General features: G+C 39.7%; 1 protein-coding gene across 4 annotated transcripts in view; it reads left to right on the plus strand.

Annotated features, from left to right (window-relative positions):
• SHQ1 (SHQ1, H/ACA ribonucleoprotein assembly factor) overlaps positions 1 to 17,149 on the plus strand; it is a 45,477-nt gene that overhangs the window by 13,882 nt on the left and 14,446 nt on the right. For all 4 annotated transcript variants that reach the window (XM_032699369.1, XM_032699370.1, XM_032699368.1 and 1 more), the window contains exons 8-11: positions 797 to 951; positions 2,244 to 2,297; positions 4,071 to 4,194; positions 9,335 to 9,455. In XM_032699369.1, coding sequence (XP_032555260.1) covers positions 797 to 951; positions 2,244 to 2,297; positions 4,071 to 4,194; positions 9,335 to 9,455 — 454 coding nt within the window. The remainder of the gene's footprint in view (positions 1 to 796; positions 952 to 2,243; positions 2,298 to 4,070; positions 4,195 to 9,334; positions 9,456 to 17,149) is intronic.

Genomic DNA, 17,149 nt, shown 5'->3' on the forward strand with positions numbered 1-17,149 from the left:
ATCTGTGTCTGTACCCCTGTTTGTCAGGGAAATCCTTTGATGCAGTGTCACAGCATTCCTGGTGTTTTATCATCTTCCCTGTGCCTCCCAGAGGAGAAGGTACTGGGCGAGAGGATTCTTTGGCTTGGCTCAGTACTGCCACTCTTAACTAAGGGAGGTACACTGAAGATATGCCAAGTCTGATGGTCACTGATGGGGGATGCCACAGCTCTTTGGGAGGAGATGCAGCTTCCATAACTATTGGTGGGGATAGGATTTTGATCTCTTAGATCTCCCTCAGACACTCGAAGGATGTTCTCAGACGGCATCAACAAAGATCCTAAACCATGTCTAGGTCATGAGTCAAAATGGATGAGGCTTGGAAAACAGAATTGTACTTTTTTTTTCCCTTCCCTATTGTTTTAGTTCTTACCTTTTTCTCCAGTAAGAAAATACATCTGTCTTTTTATCCTGTCTTCTTTTATTTCTCCCACACAAGGTGGACTTAAACTTCGTGTTACTCAGCTTCTGATTGTGCATCCAGGCAGAAATCCTTGGCACTTTGAGAGGTTCCAAATCATCAGTGTGTACATGCAGTAGACTGCAGGGCTGGAGCTTGACATCGAAAGGAATATATCAGAGTTTAATAAAAGTTAAAATGAAAGTAAGAATGATTTAGGCTTTTGCTTGAGCGATGAGTGACTTGTGATTAGTTACATGCTCCTTTTTAAAGAGACTGTTCAAGTAGTATTACCACCTATTAAAATGAATGTGCCAGCTTTAAATTCATAATCAATTATCCTTTTACTTTTTATAGTTGTCTTCTCTGAGGAAGAGAGAGAGCAGCTGAGAAAGTTCACAAATAAATCTTACCTGCTGGATAAAAGGAGCCGTCATCATGTATATCTTGGATTAATTGATATCCTCCTGGCATATTGCTATGAGATCTGTGTCAATGAAGGGGACAAGAATGTAAGTTAGAAAAAATAAAAATATATGTTAGGAACCTAGTGCTGGACCCTGTCCTGCCATTTAGGAAACTTATTTTTTAAAGTGAACTTACTTCCAAGCATTAAAAATATATGATTGACTTTAAATTAAGGACTTTGTATCTCTGGATTGAGCTGTTGGGATGCATGTGGGGATTAATGGGATTTCAAAATACTTGTGTTCTTCTGCAGCAGCATTTTAGTAGGAGAGATGTGGAATTGCAGGAGATTCCAGACAATTCTGTTTGTTTCTGATTTGGGTTGTGATGGGTCTTGGTTTATGTAAATGGAAATTTAACAAAATAATTGGTTTTTTTTGTTCTATGTTATGTGGATAACTTGCCCTTTTGGAAGTGGACTTGGTTCCCAAGTACAACTTTGAGCCTTGAATCTCCTCTGCTGGTATTTACCAGTGAGGTGTTTTCTGAATGCTTTTAATCAAAATATCGGGACATGTAATAAAAATTCTGTTGTGTCTTAATCAGATTGGCTTGGAGGGCATGGATTGTAGAAAGAGAAGCAGAAATGTCCAGACCTCTTCATTCAACAGAATAATCTGGGATTGTTGTTTTGTGTGTTAGTGCTGCACAAAATTGCAAATCTGCCAGGAACACAATTGTACAATTCTTTATTTGGTTTGCAGTGATTGTATGGGATATGCAGAAAACACACTGTGGGTTTTGTCCTTTTTTCCCCTCTTTCTTTTTTTCTTTTATTCCTATTTAATAGGAAAACCAAGACATTCAGGCCACACAAATCTTTACTAGAGCCAGGATTACAGATCAAGGCTTTCTGGCTTTTTGCCCTAATCATCCCACTAGACCACACTTGCACACAAATACTGTGAATCTGTCACATTTTAAGAATAATGATATTTTACATATACTGCTGGCTTTGGGACCCTCTCCCAAAGCCAAAAGTCTTGAGCTGTTTTCATGAAACAAGGCAGTTGAGCTTGGCTTTTGTTGATTCAAGTTTCTGTTGCTTTGTGCAAAGGGACAGAATTCCACTAAAATACTGTTTTTCTGTGCATTGCTGTTGTATTTCAAAGACTTTGTGCATGGGCTCGATATTCCCACTACGAAAACCAACATCTGCATTGCAATATAATTTTTAATGCTGTCCTGTGGCCATTTCAATGCACGTAATGTAATTACTGCTGCTTATTCACAAAGGTTCTTAAATTGCTGCCAGAATGTTATCTTAAATGGTTTGCCAGCAGTCTTGAGTGTGGGATTAGATAACACTTATTTTACTGTCTTCTCTTAAAATTAGGTTGAATCGTCTTGGAACATCAGGAAACTGAGTGCAACGTTGTGCTGGCTGGAGGTGAGGCAAAACTAAAGTTTTGTGTTATGTGGTTTTGCTGCATACTTGGGGGTTTATGGGTGTTTTATGTTGCTTTTGGGCAAAGTTTACTCTTTCAGTATTGAATGTTAGTGGATATGTGTTGCTTTACCTGCCCCCTGTCTTTTCAGCCTTATTTATAGAATCATAAAGGTTGGAAAAGACCTTTAAGGTGATCAGGTCCAACCATCATCCCAGCACCACTCCCTTTTTCCCTGTTAAACCATGTCCAAGTGCCACATCCCTGTTTGGTTGCTGCTCACCCTTTGAAGCCAACACAGATTAGAGGAAACACTGAATTCTGCTCTTTCCACATTCACACTGTTCCCTGAGTGTACACAGACCTGTGTAAAGAAGTTGCTAAAGAGCTGGCAGTGGAAAGGATGGCCTGTAATCCACTCACTGTCATGATGCAGCAAGCTGGGAAGGACTGTCCCAGCCCCATTCCTGAAGTTACTGAGCCAAGTCTCAGTTTGCAGGATCAAAACTGAAATTTGACAGGACTTTTGGGTTCGTCCTTTGAACTTTTCTAGTGGTGGTCAGTGTTACATTCACTAATAACTTATTCTGTCAACAGGTTTTCTAGATCTTTTATTATTAATTCTGCAGTAGCAGGTCACAAAAGAGTGCACTTAAAATGCACTGATTGCCTCAATTCCTGATTTATCTTTTTCAGATCCATGTCCTAACATAGTAAAGGGGTTTTCTGCATGTCCTTATGATATAGCAGTTCTTGGTGCAGCCTGTGCCAACTGTATATTTCATACTCAGAAAATTCAGTCTCCTGGCACCAAGCTGTTAATAACTATCTCTGTTATACAAACCATGTAGGGTGGGTGTTTTCATCGTTCTGTAAACAAAATTGCCTGAGCTCTGGTTTGTTTGAACTGGCTGCCATTTTGCTGGGCATGACATGTACACACACCTTAGCCTTTAAATATTAAATCACAAACCATAAATGATTTAAATGCTTGCTGGTCATCCATTAAAATGAAAAATGGGTTGAGGTAGTCACGGGTGCAGAGAAGTGCTGGCTGTCAGCAAAGTGTTTTTATTAATTTTAATAAATTGAGGGTTCAAGATGAAATAGGTATTTTTATTTGAATTCATAAATGGAGTATTTTGTCTTGAAAAGTGAGAGCTGGGAAGAAAATCACTCTTTTAAAAAAGTCTTTAATACCACCTTAATGCCTCTGGCCTGAGTAAATTAGGGGTCTTCCTCACTCATAAAGGAGAACAAGGAACTGCTCTCCCCAAGCAGGTATATTTATCCTTATCTTGAATATCTGTAATTTTCATGGAAGGCAGAGTCATGTATCATTTCTAAAGATCTTATATGTACACATGTATTTGGTTAATATCATGTGGATTTAATTTTTCTTTATTTTTAAAAGGCTTTTTATAGCTTCTCCTTAATATATATAATAATGTGAGACAGATGTAATTTATTGCTTTAATCTAAAGGATGGCAAAGTCTTGAGGTAGATGTTTTATTCTGATGTTCTCTACGTTCTTTTTTTAATCCAAAACCACTAAAATGTACAGGACTCCTGTCATCCTGCCATGCAAACCAAATGTGCAGTGTCTTGTTTCTGTTTAACATGTTGATTTCCATACCTATTCAAATACAGCTTTTTAGAGGCATAATATATAAAAATGTACTTTTTTTCCCTCCTATTCTGCTATGACCTTTTTCCTTAAAGGACAACAAACAAGCACAAAGACTAATTCAGATTTTTTCACTGATATACACAGAGCTTCACTTGCATCCATGATGTCCTGGTATCTTTTGGAAGAAGAGTGCTGTGCTATCCCCTGTACAGACACTTTGGGTTAGTGACACGTGCCTTCAGTGACACAGCCATGATACTGCAATTAGGTGAGTTTTTTAGGGGTTGGAAGTGATGCCTGTAGAGCCACCTTGTTTGTGTGTCTGTTTGCTTTAATAACTTTGAATCCTTTGGCCAGTTTCACCCAAACTTGAAATACCAACATTTCTGGACGTGTGGTGGTTTTGTGAAAATGGGGCTGTGGAGAGAAGAGTTAAAAAAATGAGTGCCTTTAGCAGTAGAAAGCCTCTGAAGCAACTAATTTATTAGGCAGCAGATAATACCTGCAGTATTCCTGAGGTGTTCCATGGTGTGGGGCAGTTCGGTATTGCTGTGCAGAATCACACACCTGAGGAGAAGGGGGACTTTTGTGGCTCCTATTCAGTGTTACAGTTCTTTGCAGGTTTAAGGCAGAATGGTTGAGGTGACCCCAAAGAATAAAAAACTGACTGTACACTGTGTATTTGTAGCTTTTTGTTTCCCCTTGAGGAGTGGAGCTGGCATCTGACTGACTGCAAATTATTCCTTCAGCAGTGATATTCTTTTTGTATATTTCCTGTTTATCCCAGACAGCTTTCCTGTGACAGTACAGATCTTCAAGCCTATGGCTTTTCCAGCTCCAGTTTTGCAGTTGTACACAACCACGTTTATATCTTGGGTTATTAAAGTTACTTGCAACTTTTCTATTTATCGTGAGTTATTACTTTAAAAAAAAAAAAAAACAAACACATTCAGGGTTAAGATTAATTTTTTTGGACAGAAGAATCACTGAGAAGCAGCACTTCAGTGGTTTATTTTCAATTGCAGGATTAAAAACCCACACAAATGACAATGTTAATCTCTACCACTGCCAAAAACTATTGATTCAAAATACTATTTTCATTACAGCAGTCAGGTAGTGAAGTTTTAAGGGGGAGATAGATGCTGTCCTTCTTCACTTATCTCCACTGGCTTATGTTGCTGTTCATACATCTGAAAAAATAAAATTCTGGTAACAAAACTGCAATGATACAGTGCTGTCAGCCTTTTGGATTTGTTTTTTTTCTAAAGAGAATAGTACAGGAGAGATAAGATACTTGCTTTTCTTTCAGTGTCACGATGGAAAATGGTACTGCAGTGAACTTTCAGTGATCCAACAAAATTTCTTTAGTAGCTTGGTAAGGGAGATGAGGAAAAGCTGAGAAGAGCTGGGGGTTGTTCAGTCTGGAGAAGAAAAGGCTTCAGGGAGACCTTAGAGGCCTTCCAGTATTAAAGGGGGCACATAAGAAGGCTGGAGAGGGACTTTAGACAAGGATATGGAGTAATTGGGCAAGGGGGAAAGGCCTTAAGCTGAAGGAGGACAGGGTTAGATGGGATGTTGGGAAGAAATCCTTCCCTGTGAGGGTGGGGAGGCCCTGGCACAGGTTGCCCAGAGAAGCTGTGGCTGCCCCATCCCTGGAAGTGTCCAAGGCCAGGTTGGACGGGGCTTGGAGCAACCTGGGCTAGTGGAAGGTGTCCCTGCCCATGGCAGGGGGTGGGAGTGGATGGGCTTTAAGGTCCCTTCCAACCCAAACCATTCTGTGATTCCACTTCATGTGGACATAAATCCATTGGGAGTGGCATGGGCAGTGTAGTGATGAAAGTAATGGTGATGAATGTGAACTTCAGAAAGTTCTGGGGTTTGTGTATCAAATCAGTATTTACTGTTATGGTGAGTGTAGAGTGTGAGCAGTGCTGATTTTTTTAAGGAGCCAACTGCCAAAGAATTGGAAAGGTACCAAATGGATGGGTTACCCCTCAGTAGTCAGAAGGAGGGTGGGGGAAGAGAGTGTGTGTAGGTATTGTTAAAAGAAATAGGGTTGTAGGTAATGCTTGTACCACCAAGTCACATTCAGTCAAAAACTTTCCCCTTTCAGTCTTCAGTGGTATTTGAACTGTTCTTTTGGGGAACTTCTGTTTTTACAAAATACTTAGCAAAGTATGCACTGTGCAAATCAGACTAAGACTAAAATAACATTAAATACTCTGTTACTCTCTTTGGAAATGATGCATCACCAGTTTGGCACTATATTGTTTTATGAGTGTGAGGGACATAAGTAAAAATCAATAACAGATAATTAATTCAATTAAATAGTAACACAAAACGTGCTTTTGATGTAGATTCAAGGACTACTGTTTAACTTAAAGGAAGAATCGATTTAAATTGACCTCTCCTGACTTGAGATTTCTTTCAGGATGCTGTTGACAGAAGCTGGGACATGGTATAATGCAATGTTTCGCTAATAATAAGCACCGTAAACTAATATATTTTAAAATACTAAAGAATTCTGATGGCACTGACTGCCTCAAGTTATGTTACTTGACTTTAAAAATATTAGTCCTGTGTTGATTGATCACTTCCAAGATACAGGACACTGCATTTTTAAGCTATTAAGGATCCTTGCATGTGGTTGAAACACTTTATTTTGCATTAAGACTTCCTGCCAAAGCCTTAATTGTAAGACAAATGCATTGAGCTGATTAATGCTGAGGTTCTCAGCAGATTTTTTCATATGATGTTCTAGCGATCTGTGGTACTTAAAGTACTTCACAAATCAACGTAGTTATTGACTGTATTTATCTGTTCTTTGGGTAGGATTGAAAAAGGGAATGAGATGGCAGTGGTACATCCATGACCCTGCCAGAGCAGGTGACCCATTGTGGTCCCTTCCAACCTGAACTATCCTCTGATTCTGTGATTTTGAAGTTGTCATCTATGAGCTGGTAATAAAAACTCATTTGGGCTCTTTCTTGCAACGTAAAATATCCTTTGCTTCTTTTCATGCAGAACCTAACACTAATATATTTACAATTCTACAATTGCCCATTAAAAACAGATAGTACTGTTGCCTAACTGGGTAAGTTATTACCAGGATGTTTCAATTTAAAAGCCTTTGAAGGTTCTTTTCTTGTGTTTAAAAATGCTGTTGTTCTCTGTTTTAAATGAAACAGTAAAGTTCAGTGTGTCTTCTTAGATGAATGCTTCTCCTTGAAAATGTGGAAAAATGTACAGAAGTCTTCAGGAAAAATAATGTAAAATAGATATATGTGACTTTAAATTTCCTTTGCTTCCAAATACCCAGTATCAAAGGTGGTAGAATTTCATGATGGTGTAGAACCAGTATAATTTGTTCTATCAAATGGCAGATACAGAGCTGGGGTCAAATTACATCCTTTTTTTTTTTTTTTTTTTTTGAAATAGTCTGTGAAAAGAGGACTGGCTTTCTGAAAATGTGGAATTCAAGTTGCAGGCTGTGGGGTAGCAGCTGTCATAGCAAGGAACTCCAGAACAACCCAGTGATCTGCAGACAATTGCTCTGGATTTTCTGTTACAGATGTCGGGACCTTTTTATTTGTGCTTTTAAAACTGTTGGAGTTTTTTGCATAATCAGGAAATAGTATCTGCACATAAAAAGCAGTGTATTTATTGATCAGTTAAATGCAGAGCTGTGACTTCACACAGAAGAGATGCAAAAACTGGGTTAAATCATATGGACTCACACTCTAAAAGCAGACATTTGGTAGTTTGCTGTGCTCCGTGTTTGCCTTGACTCAGGATTCCCTAGTCCATGTCTGGCAAGATTTGCAGCCTCTCTAATTAGAGACCCATTAAGCTCCTGGAATCCAAAACTTTTTAATTTATGAAGAAAGACTTTTTAATTGAGAATTAGTGCGATGTTCACTGCTGTGCGTCGTCGCTTGGCAGATGAGTAGCAGGAGTGGATGTTGTAAATGCTTTGGGCTGACAGCTTGACAGCTGGAACCTGAGAAAATTAGCAAGATTTTAATTCCACATATCATTTCTTTTTAAAAGAGCTCACTTCTTTTTAGTCAAAATAGTGAAGTTTGACAAGCTTGGCTTGACAAGCATTGATGGGGATACAGTCTAAAAGTTATCAGTTATATTTGGGATTTTGTTTTCTTACCTGACTTCTTCAGTAGGTTTCCCAAACCAGTGGGTTTTTCAGTTCTTTGCCGTGGCTTATTACTCTTTGTTCTTTCTCCTTATTACCATCTTCCTCATCCTTTAACTTTCATTCTCTTTCTCTGTTTTTGCAGCATGGAATTACTTACAAACAAATAAACAAATGTTGTGCTTGAACAGCAGGGGGAGTTCTGATCTTTTTTTTCTTTTTTTTTTTCCCCTCCTTTTTTCCCCCCCCTGCTCTTCTAAATCTGTAAAATGTAATTTCATCCCTGTTCAGGTTTCATAGCCTAGGAGGAGCCAGCCTCATGGGAGAGGGTTATTAGATTCCATTTGCAGTAGTGGCTGTTTTCATTTGAATATGGTGGGTTTTTCCCCTATTAAACAGCGAAAATAATTTTTTTTAAGTGTTCCAGCACTTAACCCTTTAGCAACTGTAATCAGAAAACTAAGGGAGGAGATTCCAGCTAATTGGATTGTTGCATATGAAGGAAAAATCAAATTGATAACAGAAAGCCTTCTGGTTGTGGAATGATAAATCACTTACGTTTTTAATCTTTTACTGAGTTGATTATCTGTGTGTCAAATGGCCCTTTATTGGGCCTAAAGGGAATTTTTCTTTCATTTTGCCAAATTATTCAGTAACTAGTCAGAAGCAGGAAAAGTTTTCCCTAATTTCGGGCCCTGGTGAGCTGTTGGGCAGGGGCATCATTACACTGCCTCACACAATTCCATGTGCTTGACCCTGCTGAGGGCTGTGTCTTCCCAGCCTTGCTGTTTTCCAGGACAGGTTTTTGTGGAGGCATAAAGGGAAATGTGTTTTCCTCCAGAGAAATGATGGGGCATAACTTTTTGTTATTTGTGAGTTACTTTTCAGTTTACTCTTTTTTTCTTTTTTTTTTTTTTTTGGTCAAAATACCATGCACTCTGTACCTGTTACAAAGTTTGGGACAGCACAGCTTGGAGAAGTGGAAAAGCTGAGGGAAGGGGCTCCTTCAACTGTGGAGAATTACATGCATGACTGTGCCTTGAGGCTTTAGCCTTGCAGAGAGATTCCCACTGAATTCAGAGGGATGTGGATACCAAAGGACACGGTTACACTGCTGCTGTCCTGAGCCTGTGATTCAACTATAAAGTTCCAGGATGGTTGTAGATACCGTGGTTATTAAAGCCTCACAGGTGAGATGATGATAAATATGATCTATTAAGATTTCTAGTGATTCACAAAAACAAAAATCTATTTCCAGGAAAAGCTGCAGTTTTGAAGTGTCTGCTGGACATTCACAAGATTTTCAGGGAGAGTGACCCTGCCTACATCCTTAATGATCTCTTCATTACAGACTACTGCATCTGGATTCAAAAAATCAAGTAAGTTCTTCAGTAGTTATTGGTGTGGGTAATGTTTTCAGCATACTTCATCTGTGAACAAGTATCAGCAGAGTAAAAAGAAGTTCTGTCCCCTATATGTGGAAATATGATCACTCTTCTTCATTTAGTAGCTGTGTCTGTCCAGCTATTCTTGTGGAGATATTCAGTGATATATAGTTGAATCACATGACTGGAGAAAGGAGGGAGGAATTGTGTTTTAAATAAAAATGTGAGTTTTCGTGAATCTGTTAATAGGGGTTTTTCTGGGGGGAAAAACAGCTTCTGGGGAATTTTCATTCTACTGCAATCTCTCAGGAAGAAAAAAAGCATATATATCACTTATATAACTTCAGGATAAAGGTAAGAAATAACTCCTAGTTCTGAATTGAATTGACAGCACAGGCAGACCATTGACAGCTGTATGAAACATTGATTTATGGGCTGTAGCAGTTGTAGCAATTGATTATCAACACCAGAGTAAGTGTCACAAATCTCCATGCACTGTGTGCTCCTGCCCCTGGAGCTGTTTGCCAGCTCCCTCTCCCTGACAATGTGCTTTGGCTTCCACTTCACTTGAGAGGAAACAGTGACTCTGCCACTTCCAGGCAAAGTCCCTGCACTTCAGCACTTCTGTGCCTCACCTGTGTTCTTTCAACAGAGTCAGCATGTCTTATTTCCAGAGTTTTGGGAAGTTTGCAGCCAGACTGGTTACAATATCAGCATGTTTTAATGGCTTAAAACCAAAAGTGTCGGCAGGAAAACAGTGGAAAGTGGATTAAATGATTAAAGCAAGCTGCATGTTCAAATCTTACTAAGCTTTATATTGTTCTTATCAGATTTATTCTGTTTTCCATACAGCTTTTATATTTTCTTCCTTCCTTTTCATGTCTTCGCAGCCTTCTCTGAAGGGCCACAAAAGAAGGTGTGAGTTGGAATAGGCATTACTGATGTAAACACAAAAAAATGCCATTTTCATACTGGTTAATATAGCAAAATGTAGACTCATAAAACTGGTTAAAATTAGTCTTTGCTTTTCAGTTCACAATTTAACAAGAGAGTGTGGGAGAGAAATAACTTCAGTGCACGAGACACGAGGAGCAGTGAGGGGATACAGAGGGAAATTGGTAATAATTATGATCAGAAAGGGGAATGTGACAGAATTGAGCCTGCACAAGGCTGTAGGTTTAGGTGTGACCTTATCAGAACTTCTTGGAGAATTAAAGACCCTCAGTTTATAGCTGCTTATTATGCATTGTAGATGATGTTGATTCTTATTCTCCTCTGTGTGCTTTCAGTGACTGTGTTCCTATAAATAGCAATGCACAAAACACTCTAAAGCAACTACAGGTGTTTCCAAACATTCTGATTCATCAATCCTCATTAATTCCAGGATCAGCCAGTTCATTTTACTCTGTCATATTTGAGGAGGCCTTTTTTGGCCACACCTTAAATGTGTGGGAAATTCCCCAAGTATGGGGAAATTCATGTTCAGGTTGAAGTTGAGATGAAAAAGTGCAGTAAATAAAGAAGGAGATACTTATTTCATGGATCTTTCACAAAGAAATGAGTCATAAGACAGTAATATCACTGCTGCCCATATCAATGAATATAATGTCTATCAAGTCAGTCATAAACCCCAGGGTTTTCTTTAAATCCAGCCCGGGAAAATGCACAGTAGCTATAAGTGACTGATAGATTAACACGTTTCCTCCCAGACTCTCACATTATGTCCCAGTTAAGCAGAACTGACAGCTGCTGGAAAGAGGGCAATTAAGCTCTCTTATTGTCAGAGTGACAGGGCACAATAGCTGTCTGTCATTAGCAGAGCGGGAGAAAGAGGAACCGCAGAAACCATTCCTATTTTTAGGTCTGAATCAGGACAGCATTTAAGCATATGCTGAAGTCATTCCTGTTCAGTTTAGCAGTGAAGCATGTGTTTTAAGTTCAGCATGTGCAAAGTGAATGGGAACACTTTGTTTTATTCCTTTATGTTGAAAGGAAAACCAAAAGTTCGCTTGTCATTCAGAAAATACCTTGACAGATGCAGAAATGGGCGACCAATTGTCTGTTCAGGACAAGGGTTCCCAGCTCCCCAGGGTGAGGAATCTGGAGAGGAGGGTGGTACATCTTCCATTCCAGGGGAAGAAGGTTATGACATCCCTCTGCTAACTCCCTCTGAAGCATTGGCACAGAGGTTGCCCAGAGAAGCTGTGGCTGCCCCATCCCTGGAAGTGTCCAAGGCCAGGTTGGACAGGGCTTGGAGCAACCTGGGCTGGTAGAAGGTGTCCCTGCCCAGGGCAGAGAGTGGGACTGGATGGGCTTTAAGGTCCCTTCCAACCCAAAACCCATTCTATGATTCTATAATTGTCTTTGTAATGAGAGAGTGAGGGGAAGGTATTCATAGGTATTTTTGTGATGGTCTTTCAATGTAGTTATTTTCATCTCCAGTGGGTCTGGATACTTTCTGGTTTGTTTCTTGGCTATTCTTTGCTCCGTGGAAGCTTCTTTGTCTCCATTTCCTCCTGTCTTTCCATAACTGAGAGCGCTCTCAAAATCCATGGAGGGTTTTCCTTTTCTTCCCCTCTTTCCCTGCTATGTAACCAAGTCCTGGTGGAGGTTGGGGCCTTCTTTTTTTTTTTTTTTTTTTTTTTAATAAACAGTTAAAACAGACTGTAGGTTCTTTTGAAAGAAGAATCTGGTCACTTTAAAAGCAGCTGGAAGCAAACTTTTTAGCTCACCTGTGCTGGCAGAGAACAGTCTGGGAGATGCAGGTTTAGGAAAAAAGCTTGGCACAGGCAAAACTGTAATGGATGTATCCAGTGGCAGTAAGCACACAGTCCTGTTCCAGATGAAGAGGAACTCCCCTGGTAGGTACCAGCTTTTAAATATTCCACGTGGAAACAAAAACCTTACAGCCAGCAGTGTGTCAATGGCTGATTACAAATTTGGTTTGAGATCATGGTTTGGCTGTGGGGAAATTAGATGAATAAGTGAATGTGTCACTGGGCTGGCAAGAGCTGATTTATTTTAAGCACAGTGTATCTGGAATTGGAAATGATTAAGCTGCTGAATAAAACACATGCAGGTGGCTAATAGTCAGTTCGGTATGGGGAGTACAAACTAGGTCTTTAATGCTAAGGATTTTATTTTCTTTTTTAGAAAAATTGTTTTAATCAGGTGCCTGGTACTAAGAGAAAAATAGATTTCCAAATGTCTTAGTCAAGATATTAGCAAGTGTAGCTAAAATTTTGCCTTCCTGTTTACAATCTTAAAGCTAGTTTTACCTGCTTTCTAGGTTTCTAGTATTTCTCTTTAAGCTGCTTTTGAGGTGACTATTAATAATTTCAACTGCTGTACGAACTGGCATGTAAATCCTGTTAACTGTTACTAGGCTTTGGAGAAAGGGAGAATGTTGCTCAGCAAAACTTAGCAGAAAAGAGGGAGAAGTAAATGTTAACCTGGATAACAAAGGCTCGACAAAGACCTATGGAGGCAGCTTGTGGTAAATCTTGGCAGGTGGTGTCAACATTTCTGTTGAAAAGCCAGATGCAGCCAGATGGAAAATTGCATCTTTAACCCCTGAGGTCATAATGACATGTCATCACTTCATTTGATCCCCCTGCTAAGTGAGCTTATCATCCACCCTGCTGTCACTTCTGTTATTGCTTTCATTTCCATAATAAAATTAAATTTAATTTGTCTGCTTTGCATGCCTTTGTTCCTTAGGTCCGAGCTTTTACAGGCCATTCTGATACATGTGGCAGCCTCTGAGGTGAAGTTGTAACTGAATTTGTATTATAAATCTGAGGTTTTCTCTGTCTTCCACACCTTCCTTTGAGCAGAAGGAGATAAGGAAGAGGAGTTTTGGGGAAACCACTGGTTGGTTGGCAGCTGCAATAGGGGCTGCTGAGACCAGGGGAATCCAGGTACAGGCTTGTTGCAGGAGAGCTTTTTCTCCCTCTGGAGAGGAGTTCTGTGTCTGTGAGCCCACAGGAGTTGTCCTTTGCAGAAGTCAGAATAGTTTACCCACTGCCTCTTGCTGTGCTGAGATTCCTTTGTGTGGCCTGATGTCTTTCTCCAGTGTTTTGTGTTCCCCTTTGTGCCAGGCTCTATTCATACTGGTTTTTGGCCACTGTTGTACATATGTGCCTGCTGGCCATGACATGGGTGGAAGGCTGAACAGCTTCCTCTGAGTCCTTGTCCAGGCAGGCAGTAAGTCCATGCTGTTCTGCAGCCCTGCCTGAGAGGAAAAACTTGAGCCCATGTCAACTTAAAATACTCTTACCTACTATTTATGTGCATGTTTAGTTTTAAACCTTTATCACTTTAGTGTCAGTAAATGAGCATATTCTGTGTTCCTGAAATGGAGGTGAAGTTCTGAGGGTTCCTGGCAGTTTTCCAGGGGGTGGTACACTTAGTACAGAATCACAAAATGGTTTGGGTTGGAAAGAACTTTAAAGATCATCTTGTTCCACCTCCCTTCCACTAGACCAGGTTGCTCAGAGCCCCATCCAGACTGCCTGTTGTATAGTTGGGGATTAATCTGCTCAAAGTTTTGTAGGTATGAGACATGCAGGAGAATAAGGTACATTTTTCACTATCACTATTTTTCTACTTTTTAATTTACCATCTGACCTTTTGTTCATGTTCTACTGCAAAAAAAAATATTATAAAATGATTGTGTATTGTAGTAGCTTCAACTTGTGCAGTGAAGGAGATCTGTGTGCTAAGACAAATAAGCTGTTAAATTGCCTTGGTGTGTTCTGTGGAACTGAAACTGCAAATTACTTTGTTATCCTTCACAAATATGTGCTCCCCAACCTAAGACAAATGTAACACTGCTAATTTTGGTGACTGTAGGTGTAACATGCCAGTTTGAGCATGGATTCTTTGATTTAAAGTTTGGAAAAAAAACCCAGGGTCCCTGGTGGCATTTATACAATCTCTGTGGAAGCTGCTGTCTTTATTGGAACTAACTGAATTAAAGCTAAGCCAGATATTCCTGAGCTGTACTGGCTTCTCCCTGATTTGCAGGTGAGACATACCCTGAAAGGTAGGTTGGCCTCATAGGCCTGCTTTCCTTTTCATCTCTTCGTTAGAATCGAAGCCTAGTCCTTGTTGCAGCATAATTACCTGGTCTGAAGCCAGCAGGGAGTTGCTGCTGTATTGTAGGATGTGAATTTCTCTAAATAAATGTAGGATTAATTACATTCACAGCATGTCATGGAGGGTGAAAAGATCAACTCTGATCATTCAGCCCCCCCTCCTCTTTTCCTCAGGTTTTCTGAATCACTTGTTTAATCAATACAGCATAGTCTTGGCCTGAAGTGTTAAGGCCTGATGTTGCAAAGGCATTAAGAAGCCAAGTCTTTCAGGAAAAAAAAAAAAAGAGTTGTGAGATTGAGGATTTTTTTTACTGCCTGTGTCACATCAGGTCATAAAGTACACGAAAGGGAGTCAGGAACTCAACCTGTGGCATCGCAGTTTGTCCATTGCATTGGTTAAAGTTTAGTAAAAATGTATTTTACAAGTTACCATCTCTTTATATTTGCAAAAAAAGACCAGGTTTGAATGTAGAAGACAGCCCAGTAACATTCTTTAGAGCATACTTCTGATAATCAGAGGAGTGTTGGTAGTTTGATTGCTCTCATGTCCATTTAAACACATGGTACCACACTGAATCTTCAAAAGCCTCTCTTCAGTCCATATAAGTATTTGTATGGCTTTATAGGTCTCTTATTAATTTGCATTAAGTTCTCTGCTCTGTATAGTCTCTTATTTATTTTCCTTGTATCCTGTTGCCCAAATGGGCTCACCATACCCTGTACTGTGCTTGCTCGTGGGGCAAAAAGCATTTGGGAACAGGGCATGTGTTGCAGCCTTTCTGAAAGAATTACTTCAGGCTTTTGCTAGATTTGGGGAAATATTTTGGAACATGTAACATCTTTAAGCTTCTGTGGCCAGATATTGTGATCTTTGTATGAATTTAAATAGAATTTTAGCATGCATTCCAATGGTATGTTGAAATAATTTGTGAAATGGATCATCTATCTGCAAACCTAGGAAATTTGATCCAGTTATTATTTGCTAAGATCTGGAAAACTTTGAAAAATGCTTCAAAGTATGTAGAAACTGTTTTGATTGTGCCATTTTTGCAGCTGTTTCTTCTTGACAGTTTTGTTTTCTTTAGGGGTTTAGGGTTTTGTAAAGCTCAAAATACTTGAAAAGACAAATTCCCCCCAGGATTTTAAAAGACTTTTGTTTTTCCTTTTTTGCTGATTGTGGAGTTAATATTTACAGAATCATAGAATGGTTTGGGTTGGAAGGGACCTTAAAGATCATCCAGTTTCACCCCCTGCCATGGGCAGGGACACCTCCCACTAGCCCAGGTTGCTCCAAGTCCAGTCCAACCTGGCCTTGGACACTTCCAGGGCTGGGGCAGCCACAGCTTCTCTGGGCAACCTGTGCCAGGGCCTCCCCACCCTCACAGGGAAGAATTTCTTCTAATATCTAATCTAAACCTGCCCATATTAATGAAATCCTATTCCCTCCTTGTGGCATTTTCATGTTCCCAGGAAGGAATTAACTGTAACTTCTGAAATTCAGGACTGTCCTGCTAAATGAGGGGTGAACAGAGTAACTCTTGTAAGCTGTGCACCTCTACTGTGAAAATATTAAGTTCAGACAGGAGGATTCAGGAACAAAACTGTCCTAAAAGGCTTTCAAACGATGCACTACTAATGTTAGTTTATTAAATATTTGATTTGTGATGAGGGGAAGAGGGAATGTGTAAAACATAATAAAAATGAATCAGTGCTTTAAAGCATTCTCAAATGTTAAAGGAATATGCTAATTTTCAGCTGTTAACCTCTTGGATTCAGCAGCCATGATTGAAAAGAACAAAGGCATAAGCAGTAATATATTCTGGATGAAAATCCCGCCTCTTGGCTCTGTGGGATTAATCTGATTTGTACAGCATGTTTAATGCACTTCATACAGTGGAGTCCTGAGGAAAAATGCACCTCATAGTATTGCATTTTCTGTGCCTTGCAGTCCCGTGGTCAGCTCTTCTCTGCTTTCTTTGGCTGGAGTTGCACTTTGACTCTACCTTCCTTGCTGCCCATGTCAATCTTAGTTTAGTGAAGGCTGCAGTAATTTCAAGTTTGACAAAATTCCAGTTTTCGAAGTAGGTGGTGCAGAGAAAAGCCAAATTGCTTTCATGGTGCTGATCTGAAAGCAGCTTTGCCATTAGCATATGCTTTTAGCCTGTGTTCTGATGTAGACAGTTGTGTTACTTATCAGAGTGTGTAACAGCCCCATCAGAAAATGCCTTATTTTGATCTGTTTTGTAGTTAGAGGATTATATTTTTCACTGAATCTCTTTAATGATACTGTCATTGTGGATAAACTGGAGCCACTTAATTCTCTGCCCCCACTCTCTGAAAAACAAAAGAACTCATTGGATTTGGGAGATTTTTTTAATTTGAAGGCTATTCTTTCCCTTGCTGTTTTGGCTTAAGAAGAGCCACACAGGTACAAGGGATATATCAAAAAATCTTGGTGCAGCTTGTGATTGCACCTCTTGATGCACAGGGTGAGGAAGACAGGGTTCATCAGGGCTGCACCCTCCCTGTCCTGTGATGACTTGCAGCAGTAGCTCATGACTACAATCCCCAATTATTGTAGCTCATGAC

Source organism: Chiroxiphia lanceolata, chromosome 11, assembly GCF_009829145.1.
Source record: "Chiroxiphia lanceolata isolate bChiLan1 chromosome 11, bChiLan1.pri, whole genome shotgun sequence".
NCBI classification, from domain to species: Eukaryota; Metazoa; Chordata; class Aves; order Passeriformes; family Pipridae; genus Chiroxiphia; species Chiroxiphia lanceolata.